The following is a 17,305-nucleotide window of genomic DNA, read 5'->3' on the forward strand; positions in this document are numbered from 1 at the left end:
AGTCACTGCCTAAACCACTCCTCCGAGGACAAATGAAGGAGTTATGGAAATGACCCTAGTGGCCAATAAAACTACAGTTTCAAGTCAGTAACCACCTCCGGGGCAGGAAGCTGCTCAATGTTAGTCACTCCCACTGATAAACACAGAGACCCTCCTTCAGCCCAAGCAAAATGGCCTCACAGAAACTTTCAAACAGTTCAGGAACAGCAAGCCTGTAACTGAACTTTTAACTCAGAAAAGTGGGAAAAAAGCAAGATTTTTTTGTTTTGTTTTTACAGAGATAGCAGAGGTTCACAAGTAATATCAAGTTATAACAGTGCAGTAAATGACCCCACACAAGAGTGCTAGGTCAAGGACAGAAAATATGCAAGTTTTAAGAAAAAAGCGATTTAAAATTAAGTGCAAACAGGAAATTCAGCAAACAGCTTTTGGTTGTGCTCTAAATACAGCTACTAATACAGAAATCAAGTTTAACAAGCCAGAAAATGCTCAAGCTAGGCAGCTATGCAGAAAAACTTAGCAAATAAACAGAGAAAAATACTTAAAATCTCAAAGTGGCTCCCTTCTTCTCTCAGCGTTTTTCCTCTTGGAGGGTGCTTCACCAACAGCCAACAAGCCTGAAAAGACGCTCAAACCACGAGGCAACTAGGTTTTAAGAGAGGAAGATGAAGGAGTTATGGAAATGACCCCTAGTGGCCAATAAAACTACAGTTTCAAGTCAGTAACCACCTCTCCGGGGCAGGAAGCTGCTCAATGTTAGTCACTCCCACTGATAAACACAGAGACCCTCCTTCAGCCCAAGCAAAAATGGCCTCACAGAAACTTTCAAACAGTTCAGGAACAGCAAGCCTGTAACTGAACTTTTTTAACTCAGAAAAGTGGGAAAAAGCAAGATTTTTTTGTTTTTGTTTTTTACAGAGATAGCAGAGGTTCACAAGTAATATCAAGTTATAACAGTGCAGTAAATGACCCCACACAAGAGTGCTAGGTCAAGGACAGAAAATATGCAAGTTTTAAGAAAAACGATTTAAAATTAAGTGCAAACAGGAAATTCAGCAAACAGCTTTTGGTTGTGCTCTAAATACAGCTACTAATACAGAAATCAAGTTTAACAAGCCAGAAAATGCTCAAGCTAGGCAGCTATGCAGAAAAACTTAGCAAATAAACAGAGAAAAATACTTAAAATCTCAAAAGTGGCTCCTTCTTCTCTCAGCGTTTTTCCTCTTGAGGGTGCTTCACCAACAGCCAACAAGCCTGAAAGACGCTCAAACCACGAGGCAACTAGGTTTTAAGAGAGGAAGATGAAGGAGTTATGGAAATGACCCCTAGTGGCCAATAAAACTACAGTTTCAAGTCAGTAACCACCTCTCCGGGGCAGGGAAGCTGCTCAATGTTAGTCACTCCCACTGATAAACACAGAGACCCTCCTTCAGCCCAAGCAAAATGGCCTCAAAGAAACTTTCAAACAGTTCAGGAACAGCAAGCCTGTAACTGAACTTTTTTAACTCAGAAAAGTGTGTTAAAAGCAAGATTTTTTTGTTTTTGTTTTTACAGAGATAGCAGAGGTTCACAAGTAATATCAAGTTATAACAGTGCAGTAAATGACCCCACACAAGAGTGCTAGGTCAAGGACAGAAAATATGCAAGTTTTAAGAAAAAAACGATTTAAAATTAAGTGCAAACAGGAAATTCAGCAAACAGCTTTTGGTTGTGCTCTAAATACAGCTACTAATACAGAAATCAAGTTTAACAAGCCAGAAAATGCTCAAGCTAGGCAGCTATGCAGAAAAACTTAGCAAATAAACAGAGAAAAAATACTTAAAATCTCAAAAGTGGCTCCCTTCTTCTCTCAGCGTTTTTTCCTCTTGGAGGGTGCTTCACCAACAGCCAACAAGCCTGAAAAGTTAGTTAATTCCTTAGAGGTTCCACCATTGTGTAAAACTGGACTAGGTGCGTGCTCAGTAGAAGTAAAAACTATCAATTGCTTTGTTTGTAAACCTCACTAGAGAGAACGCAGTATGTAGGTGTGTGCGAGGGAAACCAGGAGGAAAAAGAAAGTTAATCAACAGGAGTGCAAATAGGAGAACAGAGAAAAGCAGCTGTAGTAGTGGGTAAATAGGAGGCAAGCAGAGGATCAGTTGGTCAGGAGAGAGGGTAGTGGATGAGGCTAACAGCATTAGCTTGCCTATCATGTGGGTGTTACCCAACAGACGGGTGTACTAACTGTATAGGTGGGAGGGGGGACAGAGGAAATACTTTAGGGGAAGTAAATACTGTGGGAAGAAATATCCAGGGAATTGTTATGGCTAGGCTTGCATAGGCCCTAGGGCCGATAGCCTAGTACCAACCTATGAGCCTATGAAAGGGGACTGCAGAGAGGTAAATAAACCAAGTGGATGGGGGGGGTAAGAACAGCATGGTGATGACCGAGGCGGTGTGCTCTCCAGGGTAGTAAATTGTGGGAATAAGTACATACAGCACATACTTGATGCAGTAGACAAGTCTGATGCTGGTTATAGCATGCAGTAGCCGCTGAGGTTGTGTTGCAGGGTAACTTGGCTTTATCCATGTACTTTTGGGGAAAGTAACTAAAAACTAGGAATGAGAGAGAAATAAACAGAGAAGATTGTGAGAGATGTGACAGAGATTTATTGTAAAGTGGGCTCTGTTTAATTGTCACATGGTGGGAAACTAGCAAAGGTTCCATGTATTCTTGGACCGAGCAGCTCCAAATTATATTTGGATTAAAGCAACATTGCAAGGTAAGTTAAACCTAAAACCAAAACTGAACTGTATTGCTGTTATTCCAAAGGTTATTCTCTTATTTTGCAGTCAGCTATATTATAAGACAGTCTTGGGGTACTCTTGCAGGTAAATAGCAATCTGTTTGCTTTTTCTTTACCGTATCAAAACAATATATAACCAGAAACAGTCCAGATTACTAGGACTGTCTAATGTGAACAGGAATTTGTTCCCTTTATGACTGTGGTGTGTCCTGGGCATTATGTTAAACTGATCTGCTGATAGTTATATTTGCACCAGGGCATATGGTACCTATAGCCCTATAATGCTGCTTTTTGTAAGCTGTTTATTTTTTCAGAAATAGAGCTCCATTTGTTAACAAAATCTTCCATAATTTTCTGTTCAATTAAATGTGCAGCTCAAGTATTTGCATTCTCTCTTACAATTGTGATATCCCATGGGGCTGTGTATTATTGTTATTATTATATTGTGAATAATGTTAGAATTAGTCAGAGACATTAATCACCAAACAAGGTAATGAGTTGTTGTAGAAACGTGGAGCACTTGGCTGCACACACTAAATATGAATACGAGGAGGGGATTTTTCCAGAAACCTTGGACAGTAACATGCACATACAGAAGGAAATGTTGGTCAGTAAATTGTTGTTGAAATATGGGTCAGTGACCTTCTCAGCTTAATAGGAAGTACATGTAGGGGTTTAATGTAGAAAGATGGCCAGTGGCCTATACAGACTTAAGTGGACTATGGGAAGGAGTGTTATAATAAACATTTGACAATGACCGTGATATAGACTATATGTTTGTAGGTGTTGTAGAAATCTGAGGTACTGTAAAAATGCAGACTTTAGGGGATCATGGCTAGGAACTGGTGTAGAACTGTAGGGCAGTGACAGAAACAAAACAGAGCACATCTGAGGTAGGTCAGTGTGTAAACCTGGAGCACCAGGATGCACAAAGTAGAATATGATTAAGTTGTTATTGTAGAAGCCTCTGGCAATGACAGGTAAGCTAAAGGACAGTATGGATAATGGGGTTATCACTAAGTGACTGATTGTTTAATTACTGGTCTGTAGAATTTAGGTGAAACCTTAATAGACCCTGTCTTTTCAAACAAATACAATTGTGTAAAAGAAAAAAAATATTTGTGGAGATGCAGTGTTCTCAGTTTCTGTCACCAAGATATGGAGCAATTTACCGCCAAGCATCAAACATCGAAATAACCTACTTTTAAATACAGCCTAAAATAGCACTTAAAACACAATTAGCTGTACTTCTGTAGGCACCCCTAGAAATAATCCTCCAGTAGCAGTCCATCTTACACACAATCAGATTGAGCAGTACACAAATAAGAATGAATTAACTGTTTAATCAGAAACCCTCATATACTCATTGTTATCAAAGTTCCAATGAATGGAGAATGTCTTACATTGATAATGGTTTGTATAATGACAGATGTGTGTAACCCAAGTGCATAAGCTATTGTATTAAAATGCTTTCACAATGTAAATTGCATACTTTAATGTATGTAGCTTCCTTTATTGTTATCCATGAGCCTCACTTTACCTTATATTGCTATGTATACTCCATTTTCATATTATGTAACCAATGTTCTCCTCATAATGTCTTACTAACTGTTTAAATCCACAAAAAAGCCATTAGGCACAACACTGGGAAAACCACCACAAGAATAAAAGGTCCAAGGCACCAAACAGACAAAAGAAAATAACGGTACTGGCAAGAAATACAATTCGATATAGTGTAGTGGGCAGAGTATTCGCCTTACGAGCAAGCATTCCCAGTTCGAGTCTCACTGCAGTACACTCCATTTTAGCCAATGGGGTGGCCTAATGGTTAAGGTGTTTGCCTTACAAACACAAGGTACAGGGTTTGAATCTCACAGGGGATAATTGGCTAGACTTAAAAATGGCTCGCAAGGGCAGTTAGCCTAGTACTAACCTATGAACCTATATGGTTTAATGTGACAAAAAGCAGATGTTCAAATGGCTGGGGCTACAGGTATACTAACTTCAGGAATATGAAGAACCTTTACCTTAAAATGAAGACCACGTTACATTTAATCAGTATCTGAACAATTACTGCAATTCTGGATTCCAGATTCCTAAAATTTAGGATCCTTTTCAAATGCCCTTCCTTTGAAAAAAAAAAAAAATCTAAGAAAACTATGTACTCTTCAGAGCTTCCCACTATCCTTTTTATTAACTGTTTGCCTCCCCATTCGTCATCCTTTCAGTGTTATCCCCAATCTACTTAAACACCTTAAACTGATTCATATCACATCCTCCATTCTGATTTAATGCATCTTTGCAGTCTATTTTACAGTACTCCATTGACGTTGTGTTTCACTACTGTACATACGTAACCCTCTCCTCATCTTCTGTGTAGAGAAAGCTACACTTTTTGCTCCTAAATCTATGAAATTTTCTTGTGTACAAATATATTCTATCCCTCATGGCCTTACTTTGGTAGGTCAGGAATCAGTAATTCAGGGATTTTAGAATACTGAATGTTTAAGATGCATTTTATAATACTCTGGAATAATAATGGTTAGCAAGCTGCTAGTATACTTATACTGATCACTTAAAGCACTAGCTCTTCAGATTCAGTCCATAGCATCGGGATATCATAGAACAGAAATCTAGCAAGGCCCCTGTCTTTTTAAGCAGTTACATTCGTAATTTCCATGTACACTCAAGTATTGTAACTTACTTTTGTGTTTCCAGTGTGTAGAAGTTTAGTTTTGGAATCTTGTGACCACAGAATGTGTGTGTCCTGATTGTATCATGACTAATACTGGTCAGAGTGACAGACGTTTGTGAGCTACAAAGGCTGGGACTGAGGTTGGAAAGCACATGAGAGTGGATGTGATGATGGATTAACCCATCCAGAAATGTTCTTTTGAAAAATGGAGGAGCTATCCAGTCCAACATGTTAATAAATTGAAAAGACTTAACCTGTGCTAGACGTGAAGTCTCTCTGGCTGCTTGCAGGTAAGGGGTCCTCAGTTGGGCGCTCCTTCTGATGCAGCCCTTGAGTCTGTTAGGAGTCTCACTGTTGATTGTTGAATTTTTCTTGTATTAAGTTTAGGTGCTTAACTATGAAGGTGTTTTAAATACAGTTTGATCTGGTCAACCAGTACTGAAAATTAGAGCTAAACCTGCTTAGGCTGTTAATTTCGCCTGGAGTCAGTAGGTTCATTTATGGGCTTCCATTAGAAGAGGAACTAATGATTTTTATTTTCAAAAAGCCTACTTTAGAGTCTGATAGACTGGAGAATTTCTAACCTGTCTCTAAGCTCACATTTTTGAGGAAGGTTGTCGAGAGGTTTGCATGCAAACAGCTATATTCTTATGTCATCACATGATCGTTTGGTTCCATTTTCTCTGGCTTTTCCACTGTTAGCTCCTTAAGGTGCTTACTGACCTCAGTGTGACCGATCAGAGGTTACAGTCAGTCTTGGTCCTTCTTGATTTCGCAATGGCTTTTGACACTGTGGATCTTGAGGTCCTCTGTGAGCATAATGAGGTCTGTTGTGGCATGTCCAGCATTGTGTTTAAATGTTTTGCCTTTTACCTTTTAGGTCATTTTCAGGTGACCAGGATATCCTTTGGAGGATCTGATGAGGGAGGATTCCATATTTTTTGCTGTGGGTGTCTGTCTGCTTGCTGAGGTTATCAGGGGAGGGGCTAATGGTTGTTCCCAGAAACCAACTGGAAACAGTAGTTCTTTTTCCTGTTTGGCCTCAGATCTGTGAAGTTTCACTTAATTAAAACAATGAGACTGAAGATTATTTCAAAAGGTCTCTGTGATACAATCTATTTAGGAGGCTTTACCTGTACCGTAGGGTAAATTTTCATACAGCTGCTTTGTAAATAGTTTTTCTCTAACAGTCTCTTTGATAACTTATGCTTGTTTGCATTTGATTTTTTTTAATGTATTGACTAATTTTATTTGTAATAAGTCTTTAGGTTTTAAATTTGTTAAATAAAGTGACATACAAGTTCTTGCTACAGCTGTTGGGAATCATACTGCATCTAACATAGTTTCAATGCACAGGAGGTTTAAGTAAGTAACGCAGTAGCAGTGCATGTGTAGGGTGCAGATGTCTAATGATACATGTTCATGGTGGGGGTGTTAGGTGATCGGTTTGGTAGGCGACTGCATGCTGCATCTAACACAAGTTCAATGCACAGGAGGTTTAAGTAAGTAGCACAGTAGCAGTGCATGTGTAGGGTGCAGATGTCTAATGATACATGTTCATGGTGGGGGTGTTAGGTGATCGGTTTAGTACGTGACTAATACTACAAATAGAAGGCAGGTAGTATTGTAGAGAGGACTGAGTGATTGTACAGGCTATGTTACATATGATGGCAGAGTGTTTCTATCAGTGTATTTTCATGTTATCATGTAGGGTGGAGCTTTGTAACAATACAAATAGTATGCAGGTAGGTGAGTAAATAATGAAGCTAGTAGGGCGTATGGATTACAGATGAGAAGGCATGATATTCCAACACAAACTGAAGTGAAAGTATTATGATTGCAACATGGAATAGTGAATTTCTGTTACCAATCCTTTAAAACTGAATGCACAATTTACTAAAAAAAAAAAAAAAAAAAAGACTTCCTTGTGTTTCACTGTGTGAAAGGATCGCTGTTATTCTTGTGTGGTTTGCAAATTATTCTCTAGTAAGCTGTAAAAATTAAGTGGTAGTGGAGAGGCTTAAAATGGCCCACAAGGGCAGTTAGCCTAGTACTAACCTATGAACCTATGAGAGCATTTTCACAAATGTAGACTCGAGATTTATGTACTTGTGGAGGGGGTGTTTAATTTTTATATGTGATTTGTACATAGTATGTAGATACTAGAAATTCAAATGTGTTTTGTTGTATGCACAGATTAATTTACTTACTGTTTATGGAGTGCTTATGAGTTATTTACTATAAGTATGTTGCTGACAGATTCAAAATTATGAAAAAAAACTTTGTTTATTTTTATTTATTTATTTATTTAACATTTGTTCACCAGGAAAGTCTGACTTGGAACACAGCCAATTTTCAATGGAGGCCGGGGAGAAATGCTCCAGACATGTGTTTGAAATAACCGCTCCAAATTCAGAAAGGAGCAGCACACTATAACACAAATGTTCATAGGTAGGTACTATAGCAAAGAAAAAACTATTACTTTTCTTAAATAATGGCATGAGATGTCTATAATAGGCTATAATGTACCCTGACTTTCGCCACCCAAGAAAATTATTTTCCTGTACCCCTGTCGAGCAGAGCCATAGAGGTGATCCCCGGGGTGAATTTCCCATTTCCCATCCAATCATCAAGATTTTTCTTGAAGAGTGCTAATGAGGAGCTCTGTTTGACATAGATAGGTAGTCTGTTCCAGAGTATGGGAAGTCTCTGGGACAGGAATCTATCCCTCCAGCATGTTCTGTTTATTGTGGTGACAAGGTTTAGGTCCCTAGAGTGTGTAGCTTGGGAGGGATTGGGATTTCTTTAAGTGGAGCATGTCCAACAGCTCTGGGTTTGACATAGCTTTGTATGTTAGGCAGAGATCGCCCCTGAGTAGACGATATGCGATGGAGTAAAGCTGTAGTTTTTTGAGACGGTCTGCATAGGGCATCTGTTTGAGGCCAGTAATCCTCTTTGTGAGGTATTTCTGTGGTCTTTCCAGTTGTTGTAGATGTCTTGTGAGGTACATACCAAAAGGGGCGTTGTACTCTATAATGGGTCTGATGAGTGATGAGTAGAGGGGAACAATGACCTCTTTTTTTCTGGATGAGAATCCTTTTGTGATGAGATGAGCCACGTAGAAGGATTTCCTGACCACTGTGGCAATGTGATTATCAAAGGAGAGACTACTGTCCACCTGTGTCCCAAGGTCTCTTATCACATTTTCAGCATTAAGTAGACTACCAGCTATGTGGTAGTTCATGGGTACAGAGTTTTTACCAAAGGGGATGACAATACACTTTTTGCATTGAGCTTCAGGCCATGGCTTTGACACCAGGTATCTGTCTCAGTGAGGCCATTTTGTAGTTTGTCCACATCGTTAGGAGTTTCGATTATGGCTCCTAGTTTGCAGTCATCTGCAAACTTTGTTAGCCAAAGACCTTCTGTGTTGGCCTGCACTTCAGAGAATTAGATACCAAACAGGAGAGGACCCAGGACTGAACCCTGTGGTACTCCACTTGTCACTGGTCTGATGTCTGATTTGGAATCCGCTACTTTCTGTCCGTGAGCCAGTTGGCAACCCATCTTGTGACATAGGGATTTATACCTAGTTTAGTGAGCTTATCTATAATTCCAGAGGGGGGATAGTGTTGAAAGCCTCGGCGAGATCTAGATAACCTGTGTGAACCATTTTACCCTCATCTGTGGCTTTGGTGACTGCTTCAAAGAAGTCAATCAGGTTTAGGAGACATGATCTGCCTTTTACAAATCCAAACTGGGTAGGGTCCAGAGTTTGGAGATTACCAATGTCTTTGTTTATGAGTTCCACAATGATGCATTCCATGGCCTTGCAGACCAGGCTCGTCAGGCTAATGGAGTGGTAGTTCCCAGGGTCCGTCATGGCTTGCCCTTTGTGGAGTGGGATAACCATTATGGTGCGCCATTCAGTGGGTACAAAGCCTGAGGTGAGGCTATGATTGAACATGGTACTTAGGTAGGGTGCCAGTTCATTCTGTAGTTTATGTAGAACGCAGCCTGGGATATTGTCGGGTCCCATGGATACTGTGTTCTTGGTTTTGGAGAGTATGTTTTTTACCTGTGCAGCCATGATTATAGGAACTTTGCATTCTTCCGGTATAGAGATGGGCCCTCTAGGGGGTGAGAGGGGAGGTAAAGTTAGCACTATCTGCCAGGATGTTGGCAATATCAGTTGGTTCTGTATATTTAGTGCCATTGTGCTTAACTCAGGGCAAATCTGAGTGTTCCCGTTTAGATTCTTGACATAGCTATAGAATGCTTTGTGGTTGTCTTTAGAGTCAGTGGCAATTTTGTTTTCATAACTAGCTTTGGAGGATTTTATGAGGGATCTCAGCTTCTTACTGATGTATACAAAAGACAAAGTATTTGAAGCCAGAAAAGTACATCTGTAGCACAAATTGGCAAGACGTAATTTCTGAAGGCACAAATTCAGTGTTATCAACTCAGAAATCCTAAAATTCAAATATCAAAAGTTAGATTCCAGAAATTCAAGAAACACTGGAAAATACCACTGATTTGAAAACATGATACTAAATATCACTCTAATAATAGCCCAAAGCTCATAGTAGTAGTTCAAACCCTATTAGTAACCCAAAACCTAATTCTACACATAAAATCACAGTATTAACCTCAAAGAAGACCTCAAGTCTTATCCTAGAGTCACTGTCTGTAACTAATATCACACACACATTCATCCACGTAGTCCTTTCCAATGCATAAGATTCAAGCACATGCATTTTTGGAATAAGGACCGATTAATATAATTGCCATTCAGAACAGCAGAATTGAAAAAGCTGGCTTTTAAATCCAGTGTGTACTTCCCATGAGGAATTAATGAAATGCAGCAGTGTCACACACAGGGTGAAATAATGAAATGCAGCAGTGTCACGCACAGGGTGAAATAATGAAATGCAGCAGTGTCACACACAGGGTGAAATAATGAAATGCAGCAGTGTCACAGGGTGAAATAATGAAATGCAGCAGTGTCACGCACAGGGTGAAATAATGAAATGCAGCAGTGTCACACACAGGGTGAAATAATGAAATGCAGCAGTGTCACGCACAGGGTGAAATAATGAAATGCAGCAGTGTCACAGGGTGAAATAATGAAATGCAGCAGTGTCACGCACAGGGTGAAATAATGAAATGCAGCAGTGTCACAGGGTGAAATAATGAAATGCAGCAGTGTCACACAGGGTGAAATAATGAAATGCAGCAGTGTCACGCACAGGGTGAAATAATGAAATGCAGCAGTGTCACACACAGGGTGAAATAATGAAATGCAGCAGTGTCACAGGGTGAAATAATGAAATGCAGCAGTGTCACACACAGGGTGAAATAATGAAATGCAGCAGAGTCACGCAGAGGGTGAAGTAATGAAATGCAGCAGTGTCACACACAGGGTGAAATAATGAAATGCAGCAGTGTCACAGGGTGAAATAATGAAATGCAGCAGTGTCACACACAGGGTGAAATAATGAAATGCAGCAGTGTCACGCACAGGGTGAAATAAGGAAATGCAGCAGTGTCACAGGGTGAAATAATGAAATGCAGCAGTGTCGCGCACAGGGCGAAATAATGAAATGCAGCAGTGTCGCGCACAGGGTGAAATAATGAAATGCAGCAGTGTCGCGCACAGGGTGAAATAATGAAATGCAGCAGTGTCGTGCACAGGGGGAAATAATGAAATGCAGCAGTGTCACAGGGTGAAATAATGAAATGCAGCAGTGTCACGCACAGGGTGAAATAATGAAATGCAGCAGAGTCACGCACAGGGTGAAATAATGAAATGCAGCAGTGTCGCGCACAGGGTGAAATAATGAAATGCAGCAGTGTCGCGCACAGGGTGAAATAATGAAATGCAGCAGTGACACGCACAGGGTGAAATAATGAAATGCAGCAGTGTCGCGCACAGGGTGAAATAATGAAATGCAGCAGTGTCACGCACAGGGTGAAATAATGAAATGCAGCAGTGTCACGCACAGGGGGAAATAATGAAATGCAGCAGTGTCACGCACAGGGGGAAATAATGAAATGCAGCAGTGTCACAGGGTGAAATAATGAAATGCAGCAGTGTCACGCACAGGGTGAAATAATGAAATGCAGCAGTGTCGCACAGGGTGAAATAATGAAATGCAGCAGTGTCGCGCACAGGGTGAAATAATGAAATGCAGCAGTGTCGCGCACAGGGTGAAATAATGAAATGCAGCAGTGTCGCGCACAGGGTGAAATAATGAAATGCAGCAGTGTCGTGCACAGGGTGAAATAATGAAATGCAGCAGTGTCGCGCACAGGGTGAAATAATGAAATGCAGCAGTGTCGCGCACAGGGTGAAATAATGAAATGCAGCAGTGTCACGCACAGGGTGAAATAATGAAATGCAGCAGTGTCACACACAGGGTGAAATAATGAAATGCAGCAGTGTCACGCACAGGGTGAAATAAGTTGTTTTCCATGGGATGAGAGGTTGCTGACTGAACTGTCTATGTTTTTGTTTGTTTGTTAATTGGTTAAGTAAAAGGGTCTGGATACTTTTTTTAACCAGGACATGGGCCCAGAAGCATACATAGCTGTTGTTACTATGCAGCCTGTGAAGTATTTTTACTGTGCAGCCCATGTATTTAAATTATTGCAATTGAATGAGCTGGACTATTTCAGTGTAGTGAAATGCTTGCCAAAACTTTTTGCAAACAGTTTAGCTTGTGTACGAGTACGTAGTTGCATCATTAACTTGCATGCAAAAAGGATGGGTAATTTTATAGCATCTGTCATGTAGGGTGTGGACATTCTGCAAACTAAACATTACTTTTATTGTATTTATTTGTGAACAGATTAAGTGAACTTATACTTCAAACACCTTTTTCTGCTATGACCACAAGTTTATCTACTATTATTATTATATATTGCAGATGCAAAGAAATGAGTCTAGGGTGAAGTATGTTAATTGCCCATGCTGTAAGTGTACATAACTTAATTTTTTTGTTCCTGTTTAGTACTGTCTGCTGCTAATTCTACTTGGGCAGAAGTTTTAACAAGTGAATGAGAATAAGGTATCATTAACAGAAGAATTAATCTTCACATATTGGGAACATGTGGGGTTGTACTAAATTTTAGCATAGCTTGTTAACATTTTCATGTGGACATGTCAGATCTATCTGTGCAGCATAACCAGAAGAAAGCAGACAAACAAACTTAACATTATTTTTCATATCAGATGCCAGAAACCTTTGAAGATGTTGCTGTCAGATTTCAGAGAGAGGAATGGAACCTGCTGAGTGACCAGGAGAAAGACCTACACAGAGAGGTGATGGTAGAGAACTATGAGAACATGGTTTCTGTAGGTAAGGAACACCTGCAACTGTAATTATTTGAAGGGCGTATTTACGTTTATAATTACAAAGTACAGCTGTCTGAAAGGAAATTATAAACTGTTTAGGAGATTCTGTTCCCACCCTTTTGTTCCTTTATGAAAAGTGAAGTGCTGTAACTACTTTGATCCTATTAATTTATTTTAGGCAGTTTATTTTTTTCCTTTATAACCAGGAAAACCCACTACTTACAGTTTTTTCCTGAGGCACCATGGAGGTTTATTCTTATTAATGAGCTGATTTATAGTTTAGCATTTTGTATATGGTGCTTGTAGGACTAATTCAGGTTTATAGGTTCATAGTTAAATACTAGGGCAATTGGTGTGTAGAATATTACATGCCTAGTTCATAACCAGACAGCGACCAAAAGTGAGAATCAAATCTCATACCTTTTGTTTGTGAAGTAAACACCTTAACCATTATTCCAATCCCCAATTCCCCCTCATACAGTTTATAAGATGAAATGGTACAACATGCAGCCATTAACTCTTGTTATTCATAAGAAAGAGAAAATATCCTACATATGTGTACTTTTTCAGTTCTCCTTTTTCTGTTATTTTTGATATGGAACATAATTCCACATCTTCTTTAATTCAAACAGTGAATCCTAGAAACGAATAAAGATAGAAATGCAGTTACAAGTTGAATTCCAGAGTAAAAGATGAGTTCTTACTTTTCAGGCAGAGTACAATGCTGGTATGGCACACCATCCTACATAAACATGATACTGAAAGTCCTGACACATTAAAAAAGAAATAAATGTAATTTTACTGAAAAGTAAAAAAAAATTAGATTGAATTACAAAATTATTTGTAACACATTTAAACTGTTTTTTTTTGCGTTTCCCTATTGAAATGTTGCCACTTGAAATGCAGAGGCAGAGTGGCAAAAAGCTAAAGGAAAAAAAGAAAAACAAAAACACAAGAGAAAAGCAAATCTTAAAATTGCTTTTTTTTTTTTTTTTTTTTTTTTTGGTGGTGGGGTGTGGGTAGTGTAAACATGGTCTCTACCAGGGTTGAGGTAATTGACAACTGTCTCCTGCTCCTATTTGCTAACAACAGTGGGCTCAAGACTGTTATTTACTTCCAACAGCAGATGCCTTTGTTACCCACATTTACCAAATCAGAATTATCAGCAGCAAGGATTGTTAACTACCATCTGATTTATTCCAAAACTTGGGTCACTAGTTTTTTTTAATTTCTCCAAGTCTTTTGGGTTTTTAATACCATGACGGGAATGGACCCCATTCCTATGTCAAAATATGATTAAAGTTAAAGAAATTAGTATTGTTTCAATCTTTGATGTCAGCCAAAAGTGCTCTTCGGAGCACCCGCAATATGCCCAGTAGTGACTCCTTCTGCAATTCATACGGGCTGACATGGATTGGTAACATATCTAAATACGATTGTCGATTCTTTTTTATAAGACCCATTGCTCCTTTTGACCCCCAACGGGAACAGCCGAAAGAGAAGAAGAAGAGATTTGGTGAGCATGAAGCATCCTTCTTCTTTTTCTATCTAATCTGTCCAACACATTTTGGGGCAAGTCAATCACTCCAAAACTGTAAGTTAGGACAGGAATAGCAAATTGGTTTATAGCTTGAATTTTGTTCCTAGATGTCAGTGCTGTTTTCAGGTTTAATTTAAGTCTTCTGAAATATTCCTTACCAAGTTTTATTCACATTTGTTCATGTTTTATTGTTGATCTTTCATCAATTCCCAAGTATTTATACACTCCCTCTTGCTCAAGTTCTTTTATATCACATTCTTGTCCCAAACTGATGTTTTCCTGATGTTGCAATTTTCCTGCTTTAAAGGTTGCTTTTGCAGATTTATCAAGCCCAAATGACATTCTTATATCATCTGAAAAAGTTTTGGCAACTTGCAGTTGTGCTTTCAGTTCCTCATTTGATGAGCAATGCAGTTTTAAATCACAGACAAAGAGAAGATGAAAAGTCTTTACACTTTTTGTTGTTTTGTAGGTGCCATATTAGAGCCATGGCCTAAGCTGTTAAGTAGACAGCTTAATGGGTTAATGGTAAGGCTGCATAGCAACAGTGACAGAGTCACCCTGGAATATCTCCCATTTGAATTTTTATCCCTGGGATAATAATCTGTCCTTTATCATGGCGTAATTGCAAAGTCGTCTGCCACTGTTTCATGGTTACTGTAAAGTAGTCAATCAGTGTAGGGTGTATCTTATACATTTTTAAGCACTCTTTTATCCATGATTGTGGGATACTATCAAATGCTTTTTTGTAGTCAATCCATGCCATACTTAGATTCTTCCCCTTTTTACAGTTCTTCACTATGACTTTATTTAACAACAAATGATCCTTTGTTCCATATGACTTTCTTTTAATTCCCTTTTGTTCTACTGCCGCAGTTGAGTTTTCTTCTAAATGACTATAAACTCTGTCAGCATCAGTTCCCGTGTATAGTTTTATACGTCATCAGAAGGCAAGTTACTGGCCTATAATTTTTAAGGTAGCTTGCAAGTTCATCCTTAAGTAGGAGCATTGCTTTTTCTTGTTGTTAACCAGGTTGGTGTCAGTTCGGGGTGTGCATATAAATAGTTCTTACTCATGGCTAAATCTTCGTGCAAAGATGTTAATATTTTCAGCCAAAAATTAGGTATTGCATCTGGGCCTGGGGTTTTCCAATTAGAAGCTTTTCTTAACTTTGTTTCAATCTCTCTGGCTGTTACTTCATCCCATTTCACATCCTGTATCTTTAAACTTCTTATTCTTTCTTTTACTTTTCTCCATTTAACATCTTTGTTATTGTTCCACAGGATCTTCAAAGCTACTTCTCCAAAATGTATCTATTTCTTCTTTTTTTGGCAGTCTTTCAATTCCTTTTACCTTTTTTGCCAATTCTCTATAAAACATTTTTGGATCATCAATAAATTGCTTATTTTATACTTTTCCTTTATATTTATTTTTGTATCTTCTAAGTCTTTTTGCCTGTGCTGAAATTTTTAGTTTGTTATTTGTGATAGTGCATGATAGATACTGGTCTGTTTTAATACTGTGGGTTGCTTTACTCACATCTATGTTTCTTAGTATTTTTGTTGATCTATTCCGTCTTCTATAATCTTCTAACAGTGATACTTCTTATCTTAACCGCTCTATTCAATATTTCCATGATGGTATTCGATTTCTCCCCTTCCTTTCCCTCACTACCCAGTGTTCTTGTGGTAGAATTGTATCAGTTATTAATTTAACAGCACAGTAATATATTCTGTTTACTTCTGTTATATTACATGGGTCTGTATGAACAGTCCTAATTACTATGTTCATTTGTTTTATCAAACTTCTGAATTTTTGGGTTGTATTAACCTTCTGCAGTCTATTTCTTTCATTGATCTTGATATATCTGTCTATGTCTATTAAATCAAGCAACTCTTCTCTTAACTCCTTTTCTTCCAAACTGAGGGCACATCCTTTATTTTCCAATTCCTGCAGGCATTCTACAGAAAGTTCTATAGCATCTTCCTGTGGAACATTCTCTTCAACTTCATCCTGTACCATCCGTTGCCCCATCATATGGGAACTCACTGGCCTATCGCTCCTCAACACTGACTGTATCAGAGTTTCCACAGTTTCCTGTTCCTTCCTTTGCTATCTGGCTTCAAATGAAATTTTATACTGGTTTCCTGTGGAAGGCTCCAAAATATCTTGATATGGCACCTGACCGATTGATTCCTGTTCCACTGGTTTCCCCTTAATTTGGAAATCCATTACTCTATCCTGTTATGGTGCTTTCTGAATTCGATTTTCTACACTGAATCCTTCACTTTGCAGGTACTCCATGACCTCAGTTTCAATTTCTTTAACTTCTCCATTACTAATCTCTTTTCTACTTTTCCTCTTTGTCTGCTTATTTTTTGTATTGTAAACTTCTCTATGTCTGGATTCCTTTGCCTGTATTTCTCTTCAAATATCTTTGGTGCTGCTCTTTTTGTATTGGTTAGTTTTGCTTTCTCCTTTGCATAAATATTACACCATATTAAATCTCTTTTTCTTTCCCATGTCTATATGTCTTCTTCAGAAGTTTCCTGATCTTCATGTTTCTCCCTGATTTGGGGACTCGCTCCATCCTGCTGTGATGTAACCTGTGCTAGGTCATCTACACCAAATCCTTCACTTCACAGGCACTCTATAACTTTAACTTCTACTTTTTAACTTCTGCTTTACTAATCATCTTTTCTACATTCCATCTTTGTGATGTTATTTTTTTATTGTGAAATTTTCCATGTCTGGATGCCTTTGCCTTTATTTCTCTTCGAATATCTTTGGGGCTGCCTTCTTCACATTGATTAATTTGGCTTTCTCCTTTGCATAATTATCGCACCATATCAAATCTATCTTTCTTCCCCATGTCCATATTTCTTTTTTATACTTTCCAAATATCTCTTGGTTTTGTTTATATTTT

The 17,305-nt window shown here is 38.7% G+C and overlaps 1 protein-coding gene across 1 annotated transcript in view; it reads left to right on the forward strand.

Moving 5' to 3' along the window:
• LOC122798697 (zinc finger protein 260-like) overlaps positions 1-17,305 on the forward strand; it is a 112,860-nt gene that overhangs the window by 13,182 nt on the left and 82,373 nt on the right. Inside the window, exon 2 of the mRNA XM_044067792.1 lies at positions 12,716-12,842. Coding sequence (XP_043923727.1) covers positions 12,716-12,842 — 127 coding nt within the window. The remainder of the gene's footprint in view (positions 1-12,715; positions 12,843-17,305) is intronic.

Source organism: Protopterus annectens, chromosome 3.part1, assembly GCF_019279795.1.
Source record: "Protopterus annectens isolate FY-2018-M chromosome 3.part1, PAN1.0, whole genome shotgun sequence".
Lineage (NCBI taxonomy): Eukaryota > Metazoa > Chordata > Ceratodontiformes > Protopteridae > Protopterus > Protopterus annectens.